This window comes from Chrysoperla carnea, chromosome 2, assembly GCF_905475395.1.
Source record: "Chrysoperla carnea chromosome 2, inChrCarn1.1, whole genome shotgun sequence".
NCBI classification, from domain to species: Eukaryota; Metazoa; Arthropoda; class Insecta; order Neuroptera; family Chrysopidae; genus Chrysoperla; species Chrysoperla carnea.
In genome coordinates this window covers 6,330,116-6,351,589 of record NC_058338.1, presented here as the reverse complement: position 1 = coordinate 6,351,589, position 21,474 = coordinate 6,330,116, and the positions used below count along the sequence as shown (strand labels likewise).

At 29.3% G+C, this 21,474-nt stretch overlaps 1 protein-coding gene across 1 annotated transcript in view; it reads left to right on the top strand.

Moving 5' to 3' along the window:
- The first annotated feature begins 989 nt into the window (after positions 1–989).
- LOC123292341 overlaps positions 990–21,474 on the top strand; it is a 52,042-nt gene continuing 31,557 nt past the window's right edge. The window contains exon 1 of the mRNA XM_044872966.1: positions 990–1,101. Within this exon, the coding sequence (XP_044728901.1) occupies positions 1,038–1,101 (64 nt within the window). The 5' untranslated portion in view covers positions 990–1,037. The remainder of the gene's footprint in view (positions 1,102–21,474) is intronic.

Sequence of the window (21,474 nt, the reverse complement as noted above, 5' to 3'; positions counted from 1 at the left end):
TAATAAATCTAGTCATATTGTAAACTCACACCTCACACTAAATAATTATTTATACTGCTACTACAACAATCGCTTCATTAAAATTATAAATAATGGAGATGGAGTTCCAGGAGTGGAGATTTTGGAACTATGTATCTTATCGTACGTTATGATGTGATTGTTGGTTGCGAGGTAAAACCACAAAAAGTACAGCTGATCCCAAAATCTGACATGTAGATTACCTAGGAAACTTATACTTTTTTTTATCGATTCAGCTTGCCATGAATTTTGAGAATATTTTCATTAAAGAAAATGACTTGTGAGTTAACAGAGAAGTTAAACATTGTTGACTAGTTTAACTAACGAAAATAAGAGTGTAAGATTGTGAATTTTATTATTTGTTTCCAATCTATCGATAGTTTTACAATCTGATTTATTATACAGTAACGACGATTTTTAAATAATACGGTAACATATATAACTACACGAACGTGCATGATAACACATTATTGGTGTGTGTATTAGTGTGTATAAAGTAAATAATAAAAACACAAATACTACTCTATGGTATCCATGATAATATAATACTTTTTAATATTTTTTTTTTTATAATACACGTCTTTTATAATGAATAAAGTTCTCAGCTTCACTCAACTTAACTCAACAGTCAGTCAGCTGTTTTGCATCGGTTCTGTGTCACTGTATGTAGTGATATCACACACACAGAAAATAAAAAAAACATCGCGAAGCGGATCGCGATCGCGAGTAATATTTTATATTAATTTTTAGTTAGTAACCTCAGTGCGTTTCAACTGTTTGTTTCAATCGGTGTGTATACGTCGTGTATTTGGAAAACAATTGAATAACAGTGTTTTTCATTTGTTTGTTTTTTGAAAAAAACAAAATCTAATCGATGTGTTATAATTTATAAAGACGTGTGTTTTGTTTCTTAAGAAGTTTTTTTATTTTTTTTTTTATTACCAACTTTGCAAAAATTATTTAAGTGTTTGTTTTTTTTGGAAACGTTTTGAGAAAAACGTTGACTATAATAGTAAAACATGATGTGGAAAATTAATTCATATTTGATTCTATTATTTTGTGTTCAGTTTGTGAATTTTAGTGGTAAGTTGATACTTTTTTTTTCTTCTTAGAATAGAAAGTGAGTTGTTATACATTTGACTTTCACCCGATATACAAAACCATGTGACATGTAAACAAAGTTGTAAACTTTATAAAAAAAAAAACAATCAATTGTAAACAAAATATTGTTTATTTTCGTAAATCGGAAAATTTATATTTTTTTTTATATGCCACGTGATCATGTGAATTTATTATGAATTTTTATGGGAATTTTTTTTTTGGAAATTTGTTTTGTTTTACAAACGAAGAATTTGTGTAATTTTTAGTGAAATTTATTACGATAAATGTATTGAAAAATCGTTTCTTAATTTTTTTGTTATTGAAGTATGAAGGTCATATTGGAAATATATATTTTTGTTAAATTTAAAAGTAATATTTAATTATTCTTTTTTGAGGAAATAAAAAAACTTTTTAGATTTATCTCAGGTGTTATTTTCACAAATTGTGAATTATTCGTTTAAGAGATTATTATAAGCTGCATTTAACTGTATCCATAAATAAAGATGAGATTTTTGAGATTTAATCACTTAAGAATCGGTAGATTTTTTCTCAAAGAGTATGTCGTTAAAATTTCAGCTTGCATGCAAATTTTTAAGAAAAAAATTATTAAAAATCTTGGAACGAATGAAAACAAATTTTAAAAAAACTTTTTAATAATAAGTAAACATATTAGCAATGACATAGAAAAGAAAAAATCCAAGTTTTTACATTCTTATAAGGCCAGAAGGGATGTATGAACAGGGTAGATTAGGGTTGAATTTATTTTTATCTTATTTTCAATATTATGATGAATTTTATTATAACTTCATGTTGACGAAAAATAAAAATAAAATTTTTCGATATTTGCCTTGGTTTTTAACCGACATGAAATTCAAAAAGGAGGAGTTTCCCAATTCGACTGTATTTTTTTGATGAACTCATTTTGATGATTCTTTTTTTATTTGAGTTCTGAAATCTAACATATATTTATTTACCAAAAGGGTTTTTACGAAAGGGGAGTTCAATTTTTTAAATAAACACCGGTTTACCAGAATTTATATAACTGACAATGTATTGTTATATTTTTTCATCCCCTAACATGTCAAAGCCTATTTTAAAATGTATCAATGAATAAGGGTTGAAGGGTTTATATTTACGAATTCAATTTTGTTTTAATGAATAAATTGCGCAGTTATTGTTGTTATTGTCTGAAAACCACGACAAAAAAAAATATTGTTTGATACCTGTAATAAAATAATAAATTTTTATGAAAATTTATCAGTATTGTAAGGAAAAATCATTTTTTTTATTTTCATAAACATTTGTTATTTTATCTTAAAAAGTTATTTAAGTAGACGGTAAATTTACTTAATTTAATCAAACATAATTTCAGGAAAATTTCACAAATTTTAAACCGTATGGAGATGTTCGAAGGCAAAAAATTTTTGTAATTTTTATACCATGTGTATATGAAATATATCAAGGTATACTAACTTTAGTCCCATGTTGGTAACGTTTAAAAATATTGATGCTACGAACAAAATTTTTGTATAGGTGTTTATAAAATCAATCTAATTAGTCCATTTTCGGTTGTCTGTCCGTCTGTCTGTTTGTCAACACGATAACTCAAAAACAACAAGAGATATTAAGCTGAAATATTTATAGCGTGCTCATTAAGTAAAGAGTGAGGTCTAGTTCGTAAATGAGCATCATAGGTCAACTGGGTCTTGGGTCCGTACGAAAAAACAAACGATTCCGTAATCAATATTGTCTATACATGATATTTAAACAATTAACTCAGTCAATTGTTTATTTTTACTTGTTTTTTTTGTAAGTTTAATAGATTATTATAATTTAAAAATTTACTAGAGTATTAAAACAGTTAAATATGTTAATTGTTTGATACATTTTGTTAGAAACACACAATGAAAATCAAATTAAAATATACATTTATAGTCTCATTTTTATTAAATTTTTACATTTAAATGGATTTTTTGACCCGTTTATTTTTGGTTGAATATAAATTAAATAAAAACTTTTATTGGGTTTTTTTTTATGCCTTGACGTTGTGTCTTTTTTATCAGTGGCGTTTTTGATAATAATTTCTGTTAGTTTGCCCATATTAATGAAACTTATTTAAGGCTTTCCCAACCCATTCTCCTTTTCATTTTCAAGGGTAAGATAATTTTGATCTTTTAAGTTTAGTTCTAAGTCTGTAACGCTTTAACGCTTTGAAATATTGATACTACAAACAATAATTTGGTATAGGTGTTCATAACATCACTTAATTAGTCCATTTTCGGTTTTTCGTTTGTCCATCAGTCCGGCTGCCCATCTGTGATCACGATAACTCCAAAACGAAAAAAGATATCGGGCTGAAATTTTTATGTCGTGCTTGGGACATAAAAATAGGTCAATTGGGTCTTGTGCAACATAGGTCAATTGGGTCTTGTAAACCGTTAGAGATAAAACTAAAGTTTAAATGTAAAAAATGTTTCTTACAAAAAAATAAACAACTTTTGTTTGAAACATTTTTTGTAAACATCACTGTTTATCCGTGAGGGCGTAAATTAGGACTTTGCTGTTCATTTTCTCCAAAACTATAAAAGATAAATAGTTGAAAATTGTTGCAGATATCTTCAACTAGTGGTCTTTTGAAACATTCTCAAAAACGAAAAAAAATTCTAGTAAATATACATAATTGTGTTATCACAATTTTTAACAACCGGCAACATCCGGAATATTAATCTACAAGCTTTTCCGACTAAGAATCAATTGACAAAATGCGGTCCTCATTTTTTGCACTCCATCCAGCGACTACACTATAATTAATGGTCTAATCTTTCCATAGAACATTTGACCGTTTTTAAAGATTTGAGCCTGCCTATGCCTGCCATATTGATTGCTTGACATTATTAATAATTTTACTAATAGCTCTGATTATAAATTTAAGATCCGCCACTGTGTTTTTTTTGGTTTTAAGTAAACATGTTAATCTGATTATAAATCCTTTATAGTATTAAAATAAAAATAAAATAAAAACACCTGAATTTATTATACAAATGATGTCACATACCGACTTGTTTATAATAATACTAAAAACAAAAATATTTATATCAACTTGTAAAAGTAAGCGACAGCTTGCACTAGCTAAGTCTTAAGTAGCGAGCGGTGAGTAATTTTTATTTATTTTTTATTTTTTATTTTTCTTTTTTAATTTATTTATAAAATATTTTGAATTAAAGTCATTTAACGAAGGTATGAGTCACATAATTCTTAAATTCATACTTGTTATAGTAAGAAGATTAATCATATAGTCCGGACAGAAAAGGCAACTTAGGTTAGGTTAGGTTAGAGTGGCTGTCCTGGGGTGGGACACACTTAGATCATCTAGCTACTCCATGAACCATTTGGAGCTGTTTAAGAACAGCAGGAGAGCTTTGACGTCGACGGACTTTAGGTCGGAGAGGTTGTCAAAGTGAGGCTGGCTCATCACTGTGACAGCTCCCGCAGTAATCATTTAATCACGGGAAAAAAATTATCGAAATTATCAATGTGAAGTTGATAAAGTATAAAAAAAATCACAAAAAGAGTATTTTAATTTCAATGTAATTTAGAGTAATAAAAATGTTAGGTAACCTTGAGGCTGGAGTTAATAATAGTGGCGCTTGGATTGTAGCAATCAAGCAACGAGTTGGCAAAAAAATAAATAATTTACCTTGTATGTATATGAAAAATTAATATACAAATTTGTACCAAAAAAATTTTAGTACAAATAACTTACCATAGCGTGAACCACTCTCAGTCAGTGGTCTTGTTAATCCAAGTGAGAGATTTTAGCAACAGTTCGTTGATCGATGTTATTGGATGTTATTAGCTAACTTATATGGGCTGTGTTCCGATATACACTGCGAGTGCTCTTACCTACTGGAGCTCATCACTCATAATTATTACAAGTTTATTGAAATATTTGAATATGTAAAACTAATAAATTATCAAATTATCCTGTTTTTACATTTCATAGCACACTAGTTATAAAAGTTCATTTTTTAAATTTAAAACTAGTTATGGAATGTAAAAACTGGACAAATTGATAATTTAATAGTGTTTCGAAAACGGATATCAATTTTTGCATTATTTATTTTCTTTTGTATGTCAAATATTTATGGCTATTTTGCATATATGCTTTTGCCGTAAGTGTCTTCGAGTTTCAAGATCTGTACCTAATACGCGGGGTAACCTAATGTGTACCTAATAGGGGTAAAAGTTTACAAGTCTAATTAAAATGATAAATAAATTTGTAGCCAACGGGTTCAACAAAATAAAGAAAGTTATTTTTAATAAATATTCCTTATACGTCTTCTACTTTTAATTACAATAAAATGTCTAAAAGCAGAATTCGTTTTTATTGAACTATTAAAAAACAATTTTGTATGATCTGGTGACAAATGTATATGAAAATACAGTCTCTTGCAATGAAAGTCGGAAGTCAATTCAATTGTACGGATGCAAGGCCAAGGTCAACCTATTGTTAATCTCTTCAAATAGCAACACAGCCAGTAAAATCTGTAATTATTATGAATTTTTACAAAGATGTTTTTATTTAGCTAAGATTGCTTTATACATTGATTATTTGAATCGAAGATTTTCTCGCTTGCGCTTTTGGGAATATGGAAAGATGCAAAGGAAAATTTGAGAATAAGTATATTTAATAGCTTAAGGCAGTTCATTTGTGAAATGGCTTTCCTTATAATTCAATAAAATTGAAATATAAAAAAAAACTTTTAACAAAAAGAAAAACTTTTCCAAAACAAATTAATATGCACTAAAAAGTAAAAAAATAACGATAATATAATGTAGTTACAATTATTGTTATTTTTTGAGTCGGTGTCAGCCAAGGAAACAACGCGGACGGAACAGTTTGCTTCATTAGCTTGACTGACACCGACTCCAAAAATATCAATAATTTTAACTCATTATATTATCCTTATTTTTTTTTTTACTTTTTAGTGGATATTAATTTGTTTTGGAAAAGTTTTTCTTTTGAAGTCGGTTTTCTTTACACTAACTAATTTGTCACTAAAGAAAGAATCATGGAAATCGGTTGGCGTGATATTGAGTTATTAGTCCTCTTGTCGTGCAAACTTAATGCAAATTTAAGACTTTTGTGGTTTTTACCAGCTTTCAAATAGAATCATCAAAATCGGTTCACCCAGTCGAAAGTTCTGAGGTAACACACATAAAAAAAATTAAAATAAAAATACAGTCGAATTGATAACCTCCTCCGATTTTGTTTGAAATCGGTTAATTAATAAAATTATTTTGTATTTAATAAAAAAGCAAGTGAAAACGAACAATTGATTGAGTTAATTGATGAAATACCTTGTATAAAAAGTTTTGAATGTCAGTCCTTACATTTCTTTTTAAAACTGCCCAAATTTCAGACAAAAAGAATCATAGAAATTTCGCTTCATTTTAGTTTATAATATTCTTGTTGGAATGTGCATTATAGTTTAACCAACAACTTTACGACACAAATAGTGCTCTAGCAATCTAAGTTTTGTTTAGACATTATTGAATATACATATTTATACTTCGATAATCATGGTTCTGTTATAGTTTTGTATCGTTTTATAGATTAGCTCACAATTTCACAATACCATAATGTGTAGGTATTGTATGTAAATTTTTCAGTTTTCTTTTGTATATAAATTGCAAAACAATTTTGATTTAATCTGCCTCCCATAAATAGTTCTCTGGTCCATATTATTATTATTTATGGCAAGGCTGTCCCAATAACTTATTGGAACAATTTAGTCCAATAAATCAATTATAAGGTAATACAGTCAAATTTTAGAGGCGTGTGGCCACAGAGTTTCTTTCTTTAAAGTGTTAACAGAAACATATTCGACCCATATTTTATAAAACAAGGAAGCTTATGGAGATGATTGGATCAAAGAGTTCTCATAGACAATGTATCGGATCATATTAATGTTACCTCTTACATAAGGAAATTTTTCTGTAGATTCATGTAAATCGAATAGAAGATTTAAAAAAAAAAGTTTGGATCTGGAGGTGCTTCAAAGTCCAAAGGATTATAAAGGAATACGTTTCTCAAGGGAATCTATTCCCGCTAGAGTGGTTTAGATTTCAGAAGGTTCAGAAAACTCTGGAATATTTTGATGATAAAATACACTGCCCTACCAAGGTTTGTGAAGATGGCACCCCCATGACCGAATTTTACGTTCTTTGTGAGCTTAATCGTTTGACCATCGTAGGACCACTTTTGACCACCCGCAATTTTCGTTTGACCACCCTCCGTTCGGAAAATATTCACGATTCAAAATTTTATTTCTCGTAGCCTCCACCATAACCAGCATAGGGAAAATAACATGGTAGCACCCCCATGAACGAAATTTAATTTAATTGTGAGCTCAATCGATTCTAAATCGTAGGACCACTTTTGACCACTCACAATTTTCGTTTGACCACCCTTCGTTCGAAAAATATTTAGAAAAAACAATTTTTTTTTTAACGAAAAACAAAAAAGGCTGGATTCTAATGAATTACTACAAATTCTGGGGTGTTTTTGTGCTCAATCGTTGGAGAATCGTAGGACCACCTGGGAATATTAACAAAAAACGTTAGACCACCCTCCGTTCGAAAAATATTTAGAAAAAACAAATTTTTTTTTAACGAAAAAACGTTCCCTCCACCATCCAAAGATTGTAATAACGACAAAAACAAAAAAATCGATTTTCTACTAAAGGAGTGAAAAATTTATAGATTTTTTCATCCAAATCCATTCAAAATCGTAGGACCACTTTTGACCACCCACAATTTTCGTTTGACCACCCTCAGTTCGAAAAATATTTAGAAAAAACGAATTTTTTTTTAACGAAAAAAAATGAAAAATGAATTTTTATATAAGCAGCAGGAATTCTGGGATGTTTTTGATGTCAATTGTTAGCGAATCGTAGGACCACCCCAAAATATTCACAATTTTCGTTTGACCACCCTTCGTTCGAAAAATATTTAGAAAAAACAATTTTTTTTTTAACGAAAAACAAAAAAGGCTGGATTCTAATGAATTACTACAAATTCTGGGGTGTTTTTTTGCTCAATCGTTGGAGAATCGTAGGACCACCTGGGAATATTAACAAAAAACGTTAGACCACCCTCCGCTCGAAAAATATTTAGAAAAAACAAATTTTTTTTTAACGAAAAAACGTTCCCTCCACCATCCAAAGATTGTAATAACGACAAAAACAAAAAAATCGATTTTCTACTAAAGGAGTGAAAAATTTATAGATTTTTTCATCCAAATCCATTCAAAATCGTAGGACCACTTTTGACCACCCACAATTTTTGTTTGACCACCCTCAGTTCGAAAAATATTTACAAAAAACGAATTTTTTTTTAACGGAAAAAAATGAAAAATGAATTTTTATATAAGCAGCAGGAATTCTGCGGTGTTTTTGATGTCAATTGTTAGCGTCTCGTAGGACCACCCCAAAATATTCACAATTTTCGTTTGACCACCCTTCGTTCGAAAAATATTTAGAAAAAACAATTTTTTTTTTAACGAAAAACAAAAAAGGCTGAATTCTAATGAATTACTACAAATTCTGGGGTGTTTTTGTGCTCAATCGTTGAAGAATCGTAGGACCACCTGGGAATATTAACAAAAAACGTTAGACCACCCTCCGTTCGAAAAATATTTAGAAAAAACAAATTTTTTTTTAACGAAAAAACGTTCCCTCCACCATCCAAAGATTGTAATAACGACAAAAACAAAAAAATCGATTTTCTACTAAAGGAGTGAAAAATTTATAGATTTTTTCATCCAAATCCATTCAAAATCGTAGGACCACTTTTGACCACCCACAATTTTCGTTTGACCACCCTCAGTTCGAAAAATATTTAGAAAAAACGAATTTTTTTTTAACGAAAAAAAATGAAAAATGAATTTTTATATAAGCAGCAGGAATTCTGGGGTGTTTTTGATGTCAATTGTTAGCGAATCGTAGGACCACCCCAAAATATTCACAATTTTCGTTTGACCACCCTTCGTTCGAAAAATATTTAGAAAAAACAATTTTTTTTTTAACGAAAAACAAAAAAGGCTGGATTCTAATGAATTACTACAAATTCTGGGGTGTTTTTGTGCTCAATCGTTGGAGAATCGTAGGACCACCTGGGAATATTAACAAAAAACGTTAGACCACCCTCCGCTCGAAAAATATTTAGAAAAAACAAAATTTTTTTTAACGAAAAAACGTTCCCTCCACCATCCAAAGATTGTAATAACGACAAAAACAAAAAAATCGATTTTCTACTAAAGGAGTGAAAAATTTATAGATTTTTTCATCCAAATCCATTCAAAATCGTAGGACCACTTTTGACCACCCACAATTTTCGTTTGACCACCCTCAGTTCGAAAAATATTTAGAAAAAACGAATTTTTTTTTAACGAAAAAAAATGAAAAATGAATTTTTATATAAGCAGCAGGAATTCTGTAATGTTTTTGATGTCAATTGTTAGCGAATCGTAGGACCACCCCAAAATATTCACAATTTTCGTTTGACCACCCTTCGTTCGAAAAATATTTAGAAAAAACAATTTTTTTTTTAACGAAAAACAAAAAAGGCTGGATTCTAATGAATTACTACAAATTCTGGGGTGTTTTTGTGCTCAATCGTTGGAGAATCGTAGGACCACCTGGGAATATTAACAAAAAACGTTAGACCACCCTCCGCTCGAAAAATATTTAGAAAAAACAAATTTTTTTTTAACGAAAAAACGTTCCCTCCACCATCCAAAGATTGTAATAACGACAAAAACAAAAAAATCGATTTTCTACTAAAGGAGTGAAAAATTTATAGATTTTTTCATCCAAATCCATTCAAAATCGTAGGACCACTTTTGACCACCCACAATTTTTGTTTGACCACCCTCAGTTCGAAAAATATTTACAAAAAACGAATTTTTTTTTAACGGAAAAAAATGAAAAATGAATTTTTATATAAGCAGCAGGAATTCTGCGGTGTTTTTGATGTCAATTGTTAGCGTCTCGTAGGACCACCCCAAAATATTCACAATTTTCGTTTGACCACCCTTCGTTCGAAAAATATTTAGAAAAAACAATTTTTTTTTTAACGAAAAACAAAAAAGGCTGAATTCTAATGAATTACTACAAATTCTGGGGTGTTTTTGTGCTCAATCGTTGAAGAATCGTAGGACCACCTGGGAATATTAACAAAAAACGTTAGACCACCCTCCGTTCGAAAAATATTTAGAAAAAACAAATTTTTTTTTAACGAAAAAACGTTCCCTCCACCATCCAAAGATTGTAATAACGACAAAAACAAAAAAATCGATTTTCTACTAAAGGAGTGAAAAATTTATAGATTTTTTCATCCAAATCCATTCAAAATCGTAGGACCACTTTTGACCACCCACAATTTTCGTTTGACCACCCTCAGTTCGAAAAATATTTAGAAAAAACGAATTTTTTTTTAACGAAAAAAAATGAAAAATGAATTTTTATATAAGCAGCAGGAATTCTGGGGTGTTTTTGATGTCAATTGTTAGCGAATCGTAGGACCACCCCAAAATATTCACAATTTTCGTTTGACCACCCTTCGTTCGAAAAATATTTAGAAAAAACAATTTTTTTTTTAACGAAAAACAAAAAAGGCTGGATTCTAATGAATTACTACAAATTCTGGGGTGTTTTTGTGCTCAATCGTTGGAGAATCGTAGGACCACCTGGGAATATTAACAAAAAACGTTAGACCACCCTCCGCTCGAAAAATATTTAGAAAAAACAAAATTTTTTTTAACGAAAAAACGTTCCCTCCACCATCCAAAGATTGTAATAACGACAAAAACAAAAAAATCGATTTTCTACTAAAGGAGTGAAAAATTTATAGATTTTTTCATCCAAATCCATTCAAAATCGTAGGACCACTTTTGACCACCCACAATTTTCGTTTGACCACCCTCAGTTCGAAAAATATTTAGAAAAAACGAATTTTTTTTTAACGAAAAAAAATGAAAAATGAATTTTTATATAAGCAGCAGGAATTCTGGGGTGTTTTTGATGTCAATTGTTAGCGAATCGTAGGACCACCCCAAAATATTCACAATTTTCGTTTGACCACCCTTCGTTCGAAAAATATTTAGAAAAAACAATTTTTTTTTTAACGAAAAACAAAAAAGGCTGGATTCTAATGAATTACTACAAATTCTGGGGTGTTTTTGTGCTCAATCGTTGAAGAATCGTAGGACCACTTGGGAATATTAACAAAAAACGTTAGACCACCCTCCGTTCGAAAAATATTTAGAAAAAACAAATTTTTTTTAACGAAAAAACGTTCCCTCCACCATCCAAAGATTGTAATAACGACAAAAACAAAAAAATCGATTTTCTACTAAAGGAGTGAAAAATTTATAGATTTTTTCATCCAAATCCATTCAAAATCGTAGGACCACTTTTGACCACTCACAATTTTCGTTTGACCACCCTCAGTTCGAAAGATATATAAATATTAAATTCATAATCGTCTAATCGTTTGACCATCGTTGGACCAGTGTTGAAAAACCTGAAAATTCGTTACCACAAACCACAAACTTTATTGGACTACTCTTAGTTTGAAGAATTCTGGTGGTGAAAATTGATACTTTATATTCTTATATTTTATTTATATCATACGCAAGGATGTTAATGAATACAGTTTAGATTCATTAATTAGTGAAAAAATAATGTTCGGAAAAACTAGTTATACTTTTTTACACTTATTATCTATATTACGATAAAAGTTAAGCAACAGCGATAATTAGTATTAAAAATTTGGTTTTATGGTGGTTTTTTTTATTACTTTTTACAATTAAATCAACCAATGTATTTCATAAACGAAAGACTATAAGAATTACTTTTTATAAAATCCATTAAATTAACAGGAAAAAATAAGCTTTTGCAATTAAATTATCAAAAATGCTTTATAAACGCAAGAATTTATGAATGATTTCTTTAAAAAAATTTTAAAAAGAAGGTTCCAGTTTGTTAGTCATTTCCACTCCACCTTCGAGGTAGACTTTTTTTTAATGTGGTATCCCCAATAGGCCAATTCCAAATGAATCTAAGATTATGAGTTTTTAAGACTAATAGAATCAAATTAGATCCTTTGTTGCCATAACAACGTTTTTTTTTTCTGAAATGTTATTCTGTTAGTTAGCGTTCTTATTTAAAATTTTAAATAAATGTCTAAATCTTATTTTAAAAGCGGATTTTGAGAATGTGTTTTAGATTTGTCATTTTCTGATTTCAAATTTTGTTTTGATGTCTATGTTTAAATAAAAATTTCTTTGTTGAACAAATTTTCATTTTTTGGCCTATTATTGCACAAATGTTAAAAAACTTAATAAAATTTTAATTTATTGTGCGTACACTTAACATAGTGGTGTACGGTTTTCTAGCAAATACTTTAAAAGTTTTTAAATTTTTTAATACTGGAACTTGATAAATGTGTTCGATTTTTTAAACTTCTCTAATTTATTAAAAATAGTGCAACACTGATATTCGTTTTTCGTTAAAAAAAAAATTGTTTTTTCTAAATATTTTTTGAACAAAAGGTGGTCAAACGATTTTTGTGAATATTTTGGGGTGATTCTGCGATTCGCTAACAATTGACATCAAAAACACCCCAGAATTCCTGCTGCTTATATAAAAATTCATTTTTCATTTTTTTCCGTTAAAAAAAAATTCGTTTTTTGTAAATATTTTTCGAACTGAGGGTGGTCAAACAAAAATTGTGGGTGGTCAAAAGTGGTCCTACGATTTTGAATGGATTTGGATGAAAAAATCTATAAATTTTTCACTCCTTTAGTAGAAAATCGATTTTTTTGTTTTTGTCGTTATTACAATCTTTGGATGGTGGAGGGACCGTTTTTTCGTTAAAAAAAATTTGTTTTTTCTAAATATTTTTCGAACGGAGGGTGGTCTAACGTTTTTTGTTAATATTCCCAGGTGGTCCTACGATTCTTCAACGATTGAGCACAAAAACACCCCAGAATTTGTAGTAATTCATTAGAATTCAGCCTTTTTTGTTTTTCGTTAAAAAAAAAATTGTTTTTTCTAAATATTTTTCGAACGAAGGGTGGTCAAACGATTTTTGTGAATATTTTGGGGTGGTCCTACGATTCGCTAACAATTGACATCAAAAACACCCCAGAATTCCTGCTGCTTATATAAAAATTCATTTTTCATTTTTTTCCGTAAATATTTTTCGAACTGAGGGTGGTCAAACAAAAATTGTGGGTGGTCAAAAGTGGTCCTACGATTTTGAATGGATTTGGATGAAAAAATCTATAAATTTTTCACTCCTTTAGTAGAAAATCGATTTTTTTGTTTTTGTCGTTATTACAATCTTTGGATGGTGGAGGGAACGTTTTTTCGTTAAAAAAAAATTTGTTTTTTCTAAATATTTTTCGAGCGGAGGGTGGTCTAACGTTTTTTGTTAATATTCCCAGGTGGTCCTACGATTCTCCAACGATTGAGCACAAAAACACCCCAGAATTTGTAGTAATTCATTAGAATCCAGCCTTTTTTGTTTTTCGTTAAAAAAAAAATTGTTTTTTCTAAATATTTTTCGAACGAAGGGTGGTCAAACGAAAATTGTGAATATTTTGGGGTGGTCCTACGATTCGCTAACAATTGACATCAAAAACACCCCAGAATTCCTGCTGCTTATATAAAAATTCATTTTTCATTTTTTTTCGTTAAAAAAAAATTCGTTTTTTCTAAATATTTTTCGAACTGAGGGTGGTCAAACGAAAATTGTGGGTGGTCAAAAGTGGTCCTACGATTTTGAATGGATTTGGATGAAAAAATCTATAAATTTTTCACTCCTTTAGTAGAAAATCGATTTTTTTGTTTTTGTCGTTATTACAATCTTTGGATGGTGGAGGGAACGTTTTTTCGTTAAAAAAAATTTGTTTTTTCTAAATATTTTTCGAACGGAGGGTGGTCTAACGTTTTTTGTTAATATTCCCAGGTGGTCCTACGATTCTTCAACGATTGAGCACAAAAACACCCCAGAATTTGTAGTAATTCATTAGAATCCAGCCTTTTTTGTTTTTCGTTAAAAAAAAAATTGTTTTTTCTAAATATTTTTCGAACGAAGGGTGGTCAAACGAAAATTGTGAATATTTTGGGGTGGTCCTACGATTCGCTAACAATTGACATCAAAAACACCCCAGAATTCCTGCTGCTTATATAAAAATTCATTTTTCATTTTTTTTCGTTAAAAAAAAATTCGTTTTTTCTAAATATTTTTCGAACTGAGGGTGGTCAAACGAAAATTGTGGGTGGTCAAAAGTGGTCCTACGATTTTGAATGGATTTGGATGAAAAAATCTATAAATTTTTCACTCCTTTAGTAGAAAATCGATTTTTTTGTTTTTGTCGTTATTACAATCTTTGGATGGTGGAGGGAACGTTTTTTCGTTAAAAAAAAATTTGTTTTTTCTAAATATTTTTCGAGCGGAGGGTGGTCTAACGTTTTTTGTTAATATTCCCAGGTGGTCCTACGATTCTCCAACGATTGAGCACAAAAACACCCCAGAATTTGTAGTAATTCATTAGAATCCAGCCTTTTTTGTTTTTCGTTAAAAAAAAAATTGTTTTTTCTAAATATTTTTCGAACGAAGGGTGGTCAAACGAAAATTGTGAATATTTTGGGGTGGTCCTACGATTCGCTAACAATTGACATCAAAAACACCCCAGAATTCCTGCTGCTTATATAAAAATTCATTTTTCATTTTTTTTCGTTAAAAAAAAATTCGTTTTTTCTAAATATTTTTCGAACTGAGGGTGGTCAAACGAAAATTGTGGGTGGTCAAAAGTGGTCCTACGATTTTGAATGGATTTGGATGAAAAAATCTATAAATTTTTCACTCCTTTAGTAGAAAATCGATTTTTTTGTTTTTGTCGTTATTACAATCTTTGGATGGTGGAGGGAACGTTTTTTCGTTAAAAAAAAATTTGTTTTTTCTAAATATTTTTCGAACGGAGGGTGGTCTAACGTTTTTTGTTAATATTCCCAGGTGGTCCTACGATTCTCCAACGATTGAGCACAAAAACACTCCAGAATTTGTAGTAATTCATTAGAATCCAGCCTTTTTTGTTTTTCGTTAAAAAAAAAATTGTTTTTTCTAAAAATTTTTCGAACGAAGGGTGGTCAAACGAAAATTGTGAGTGGTCAAAAGTGGTCCTACGATTTAGAATCGATTGAGCTCACAATTAAATTAAATTTCGTTCATGGGGGTGCTACCATGTTATTTTCCCTATGCTGGTTATGGTGGAGGCTACGAGAAATAAAATTTTGAATCGTGAATATTTTCCGAACGGAGGGTGGTCAAACGAAAATTGAGGGTGGTCAAAAGTGGTCCTACGATGGTCAAACGATTAAGCTCACAAAGAACGTAAAATTCGGTCATGGGGGTGCCATCTTCACAAACCTGCCCTACCACACAAAATATGATTTCCAGAAAAAGATATTTTGGGCCATGTGGCAGAGTGTATAGCGCGTCCGACTCGTAATGCAAAGGTCTTGAGTTCGAACCCCAACCGAGTAAAACATTTTGTATAACTAATACGATCAGATCTTTCTGCATTCTGACTTTTTTAGTTTTGTTTTAGTGTTATTTACGACAATTTGATCTCAAATACTGCTGTATATGCGTACAGCTTAGTGTTTAAAGGCATTTAAACAATTAAATCGATATAATTGTTGTATCTCGTTGTTTTGTAATTGATTTTTATTGGAATTTAAAGGTCATATATTCCTGTATAATAATAATATAATAGAATTCCCAGCATACATTCATTTTGTACAACACAAATAATCACATTTTAGTTTCAATTAATATTAAAATCACATAAAACACACAGATGTATAAAGAAGATTGGCATACACAGATTTTGAATAAAAATGTCTATTTAATTATATCGAATAGAGAATTCTTTTTTTAATTTTTAATTTATTCATGATTTTATTAGTTATTTGTTTATACCATGTGTATATGAAATATATCAAGGTATACTAGATTTAGTCCCAAGTTTGTAACGCTTAAAAATATTGATGCTATGAACACAATATTGGTATAGGTTTTCATAAAATCACCTAATTAATCCATTTCCGCTTGTCTGTCAGTCTGTCGCCTGTCTGTTCGTCTGTAATCACGATTACTCAAAAACGAAGAGATATCTAGGTTATTTTTTTATAGCGTGCTGAGGACGCAAAAAGTAAGATTAAGTTCGTGAATGAGCAACCTTGGTCAAGGTTAGGACCCATCTTGTAAACTGTTAGAGATAGAACAAAAGTTCAAATGTAAAACATGTTCCTTATAAAAAAATAAACAACTTTTGCTTGAACCATTTTTTCGTAAACATCACAGTTTACCCTAGACAGCGCAAATTATGCGCAAATTGTAGTATTATATGGGTATATCAGTTATATGTGTGTGACATGTATGTATGTGTAATGTGACATAGTAATCAACACTGTCTATACATGGTATTTCAACAATTAACTCCGTTAATTCTGGAGCACTCCATACTGGATGCTTGTGTAAATATAATAAATCTTTCCTGTAATAATAATAAAATAATATAATATTGTTTTTGAGGTATCAAATGTAAACCGCGTCATCATAGTACCTACTTCCTTTAAAAAAAAAAAAACATTCGATATTTATGTTTACAAAACAAACATTCTAGTTTCACGTTTCAAATAAAAATTTATTACTTTCAATAATATTTTTTTAAAGGAATACAAAAATAAATAATTTTATGATATTGATATGTATAGCTTGAACAGGTATGGACTTTGATACTTGTCACAGTTTTTTAAACTAATAAACAAGGAATTATAATAACGAATAGAGTTAAATGTTTAAATACACTGTACATTTAAACATTTAACTTGTCGGAGACTTAACAGATCGAATCAAATTTGGCTGTGTTCTCAAAAAAATCGATTTTTTTTAACTTTATGACGTCATCAGAATCCAAAAAATTTATTTTTGCTCTATCACATCCAAATGTTATCCAATTTTGATAAATTAAGTAAGTAATCCTACTCAATTTGGGCCAATTTTTTCAAATTTGTGATCAAAATTAACCTAGCTCTAATAGGTTCCAAGAATTTGCAGACCTGGTACCGGAATTAAGCAAAACAGTGATAGCTAGCGAAAAACTGACATCACAGTTGAAAGACATGACCCAAAATTAGTGGGGTTCAAAAAAAATTCCAATCAGATCGGATCAAATTTGCCTGTGTTATCAAAAAAATCGAATTTTTTAACTTTATGACGTCATCAGAATCCAAAATATTTAATTTAGCTCTATCACATTCAAATTTTATCCAATTTTGATAAACCAAGTATGTAATCCTACTCAATTTAGGTCATACTTTTCAAATTTTTGATCAAAATTAACCTAGCTCTAATAGGTTCCAAGAATGTGCAGACCTGGTACCGAAATTAAGCACAACAGTGATAGCTAGCGAAAAACTGACATCACAATTGAAAAGCATTACTTAAAATTAGTGGGTTTAAAAAAAATTCCAATAAGATCGGATCAAATTTGGCTGTATTCTCAAAAAAATTGAATTTTTGAACTTCATGACGTCATCAGAATCCAAAAAATTTCTAAAGCCTAAATTTTATTATTTTTAAATAAATTAAATAGAACGTATAATTTAAAAACTTATTTTATTTATTATAAAAAATTTATTTAATTTAAAATCACGTAATAATTTATTTATTTAAACAAATTAAACTAGCAAAAAATGTGTCTAGACTCCCATCCAATTTATAAAAATTAGTAGGTATATGTATAAATCACAGATCTATATACAAAATCTAGATTGTTATACAAGTGTTAGCTATCGAATTTAAGTTATCAGTTTAGTTTAGTAAAGCCAATGCCAGTTCAAGTTTAATGAACAAAATTAAAGATTGCTAATGAGCAAAAATATCTATAATTACGCACGTAATTTTTCACGCATAAAGATTTTGTTTAAAACAATTTTTTTTTCTTAATAAATAAAAGAATCTAATTAAACAAAGAAATGAAAAGAATGTGATTATGGTACATTGGACCGGACATAATTATAATATTCACTGTAATATAAAAAAAAAAAAATTAAATTATTTTTTTACTTACACATATCATAAATTCTTTAGTTACACATTACTTGAATCAGCAAATTTAACTTAACACTTTACTTATTAAGTTAAATAAAATAATATTAAAAAAAAAAAATATTAAATTAAATATTCAAGTATTTGAAATAGTTGACGTAAGTAATAATTTTTAATCAGGTGGTATTTTTCAGAAGTGTATATAGGCATAACATGTTATAATCATCATACCATTGCAGATATAACACACTTACCAACCAATTGGTGTTTTGTATCGTATTTCAGTATCGAAAATAAAGAAAAAATGCGATAACAGAGAGTGGTTTTTAAGAAATCATAGTAATTTACAATAGCACTGTTCAAATACATGAATGAAATGTAAAATAAAAATAATTCACCATAGAACAATAATGTCCTTTTATGGTTCCGTACCCGAAGGATAACCACTGGCTATAGGCGGATGTTAGGAATTAAGTGGGACAGTTTCACTACAAATAATAAAGTGTTGGATTTAATTAATGAAAACCAAGAGCTGATCAAAGTGGTAAAACAGAGGCAAGTGTCGTATTTTGGCCAAATTATGCGATCTGACAAATATTATGTGCAACAGTTGGTAGAACTAGGGAAACATGAGTCAACAAGAGCCAAAGGAAGAAAAAGAATCTCGTGGATGGATAATATAAAAACCTGGACACAGATGAATTTACAGCAACTAATACAAAATACTTCAGATAGAGAACTCTGGCGAAAAGTGGTCTCCAACATCTCTTAGGAGATATGGAACACATCATCATCACCCAAAGGATAACCACTGTCTGTATTCCACTGTCTGTCAGCAGGCTCCTCATAAACTGCAACCTGTTAGACAGTTGAAATTTTGACGAGAGTGTGTAATTACTTGTACCGCTAGAACAACGTATCCATAAAAATTTCATGCTGGTATTGAGCAAGCTGGTTCAGTCTTGTATTGTAATGTCTTGTACGATGGTAAATAGCACTTTGTATGCGAGTCCGAATCGCACTTGACTAAGATTTAAGCCTCTTTATGATTGGCATATTGTCTGTTGGACGTCTTCAGTGATTTTCTCAATATTGGTGAGCATATTATATATTTAATCCCGAAAGTATATTGGAATACAGTTCCTTAACACGGTTTCCCATGGTAAGCAATGTGGCAGAAATCGTCACGTAAACATGTGAGATATCCATGGCAAACACTCTAAATAAAAATCAGACGCCGTTAAAGATCGATAATAATTTATATATATATGTTGAAGAAACTAAATCGTTTTATGGCAGATAATTCCAGAAGATGTTTTAAAACTTCAAAATAATGAAACATTTCTGAAAGCATGTATACATTACTAAAAAATACAAGCTGTTTTTTATATTTTATAAGCTAATTGTAAGTTAAGCAAGCAATGCAAATACTGAAAAAAATACTGATTTTTTTATGTAGTAGTGAAATTACAAAGTTCAAACTCTAAAATATTAATAAATAGAAAAATAATGAGAAATAATCAATTTTTAAGAGTAAAACTTTTATTTTTATTATGTAGGTAATGAAAATCACGTGGAGTTTCTTTTTTCCAATTCCGTATATATATATTATGTTATTGCGGAAATGTGACAAAAAAGATGTGTACTTTGGATTTTGTACGCAAAGAGAAATTTGACACATGATATTAAGGTAGTACGACAATTTTAGATTTAGGGTTGAAATTATTTGTACCTTATTTTCAATTTTGATGATGAATTTTGTTATAAACTTGATGAATGTTAACGAAAAACAAGAATAAAATTTTTCGATACCTGCCTGGGTTTTTCGAAATATCGAAAGCTAAATAGTTAAACAAAATTTTCGATATTTTAAATATTACATAGGACATATATATGTCCGATGAAAGAAAATTCTAGACATCGACTCAAGAGCTTGTTTAAGAAAGTTAGGGTTCATTGAAAAATATTCCAGGATCCTTGAAAGAAAATTTTTCGTACATTTTCGAATAGGAAAATGTAGACACACCTGGCCTTAGACATATAAAAACTTTTATGATACGCAGTTGATATTATATTATTTTTATTTAATAAATATAATATAATTTTTATAGACGTATTTCTAGGAAATAGATGGTCAGCCATTCTCTCAATTCTCTCAAAGTTATATATGTTGTCGCCAATTTAATAAATATACATTCTTATCGATAAATAATATAAAAGAAATAAAAATGTAGTAATGTTAGTACCCTAAGTCTTAAATTAAATAATAAAAAGTTACAAAAACAATACCTACGTAATATCGTAATCTATCAATTTAGAAAAAAATAATGTTATAATAAACTTAAAAAAATATTTCAGGGTTGGGAAAAGCTATATAATTGTAAGTTAAGTAGTATTTGCAAATATAAGCCAGTAAAATCTTATAGAAAGAAAAAATAAACTTAAATCGTAAAACGCAATGTTATGCCGCTGTTTTTTTAAGCAACAAAAAATTGTGCTACCTACGTAATGCGTGAAAAATTCCAAATTTTCGGACTTTTCAGTTTTTGTAGTTAAATTCAAAAACTATGTACTTTTGATATAAATTGCTATTTATTGAAATAATTAAAGCTAACCCACACAGCTCGGTAGGAATATCAGTTTTTGATATATGATACTTGAAAATTTACATGCTTTTCAGAAATGTTAAAGTTTTAGACTTTTATTGAGTCACGATTATCAAAACTTTACTGTACTAATATAATAATTTCCAAAATATTGACAAACCCTGTTAAATTATGATTTGTACCTTGTTAAGAAATAAAAATAGTTCGTTACTCTAATAAATAAAAAAGTTAGCTGACCTGACTGATTGCAACGTAAAAAAAAAAAATTAAATCTTGACAACTTTATATTACGCATGCATATACCTACCTATCATTTATTTATAAAAAGTTTAATCGCATAAACTGGTTAGCTAATAATATAATCATAATAAAATTAATATTAAATGTTTATATTTTAAATAGCTGAATTTGTAGCTTTACTATTTTTATTTTGGCATTATCATCTAAACGATATGGCGTCATTTTTATTTAGATGATAACATCATGGCGTTATTTTGTGATACTGATATGGGTGTTAGACCTAACTAATAGTACGGGTAGGAAATTAAAGTAAGAATAT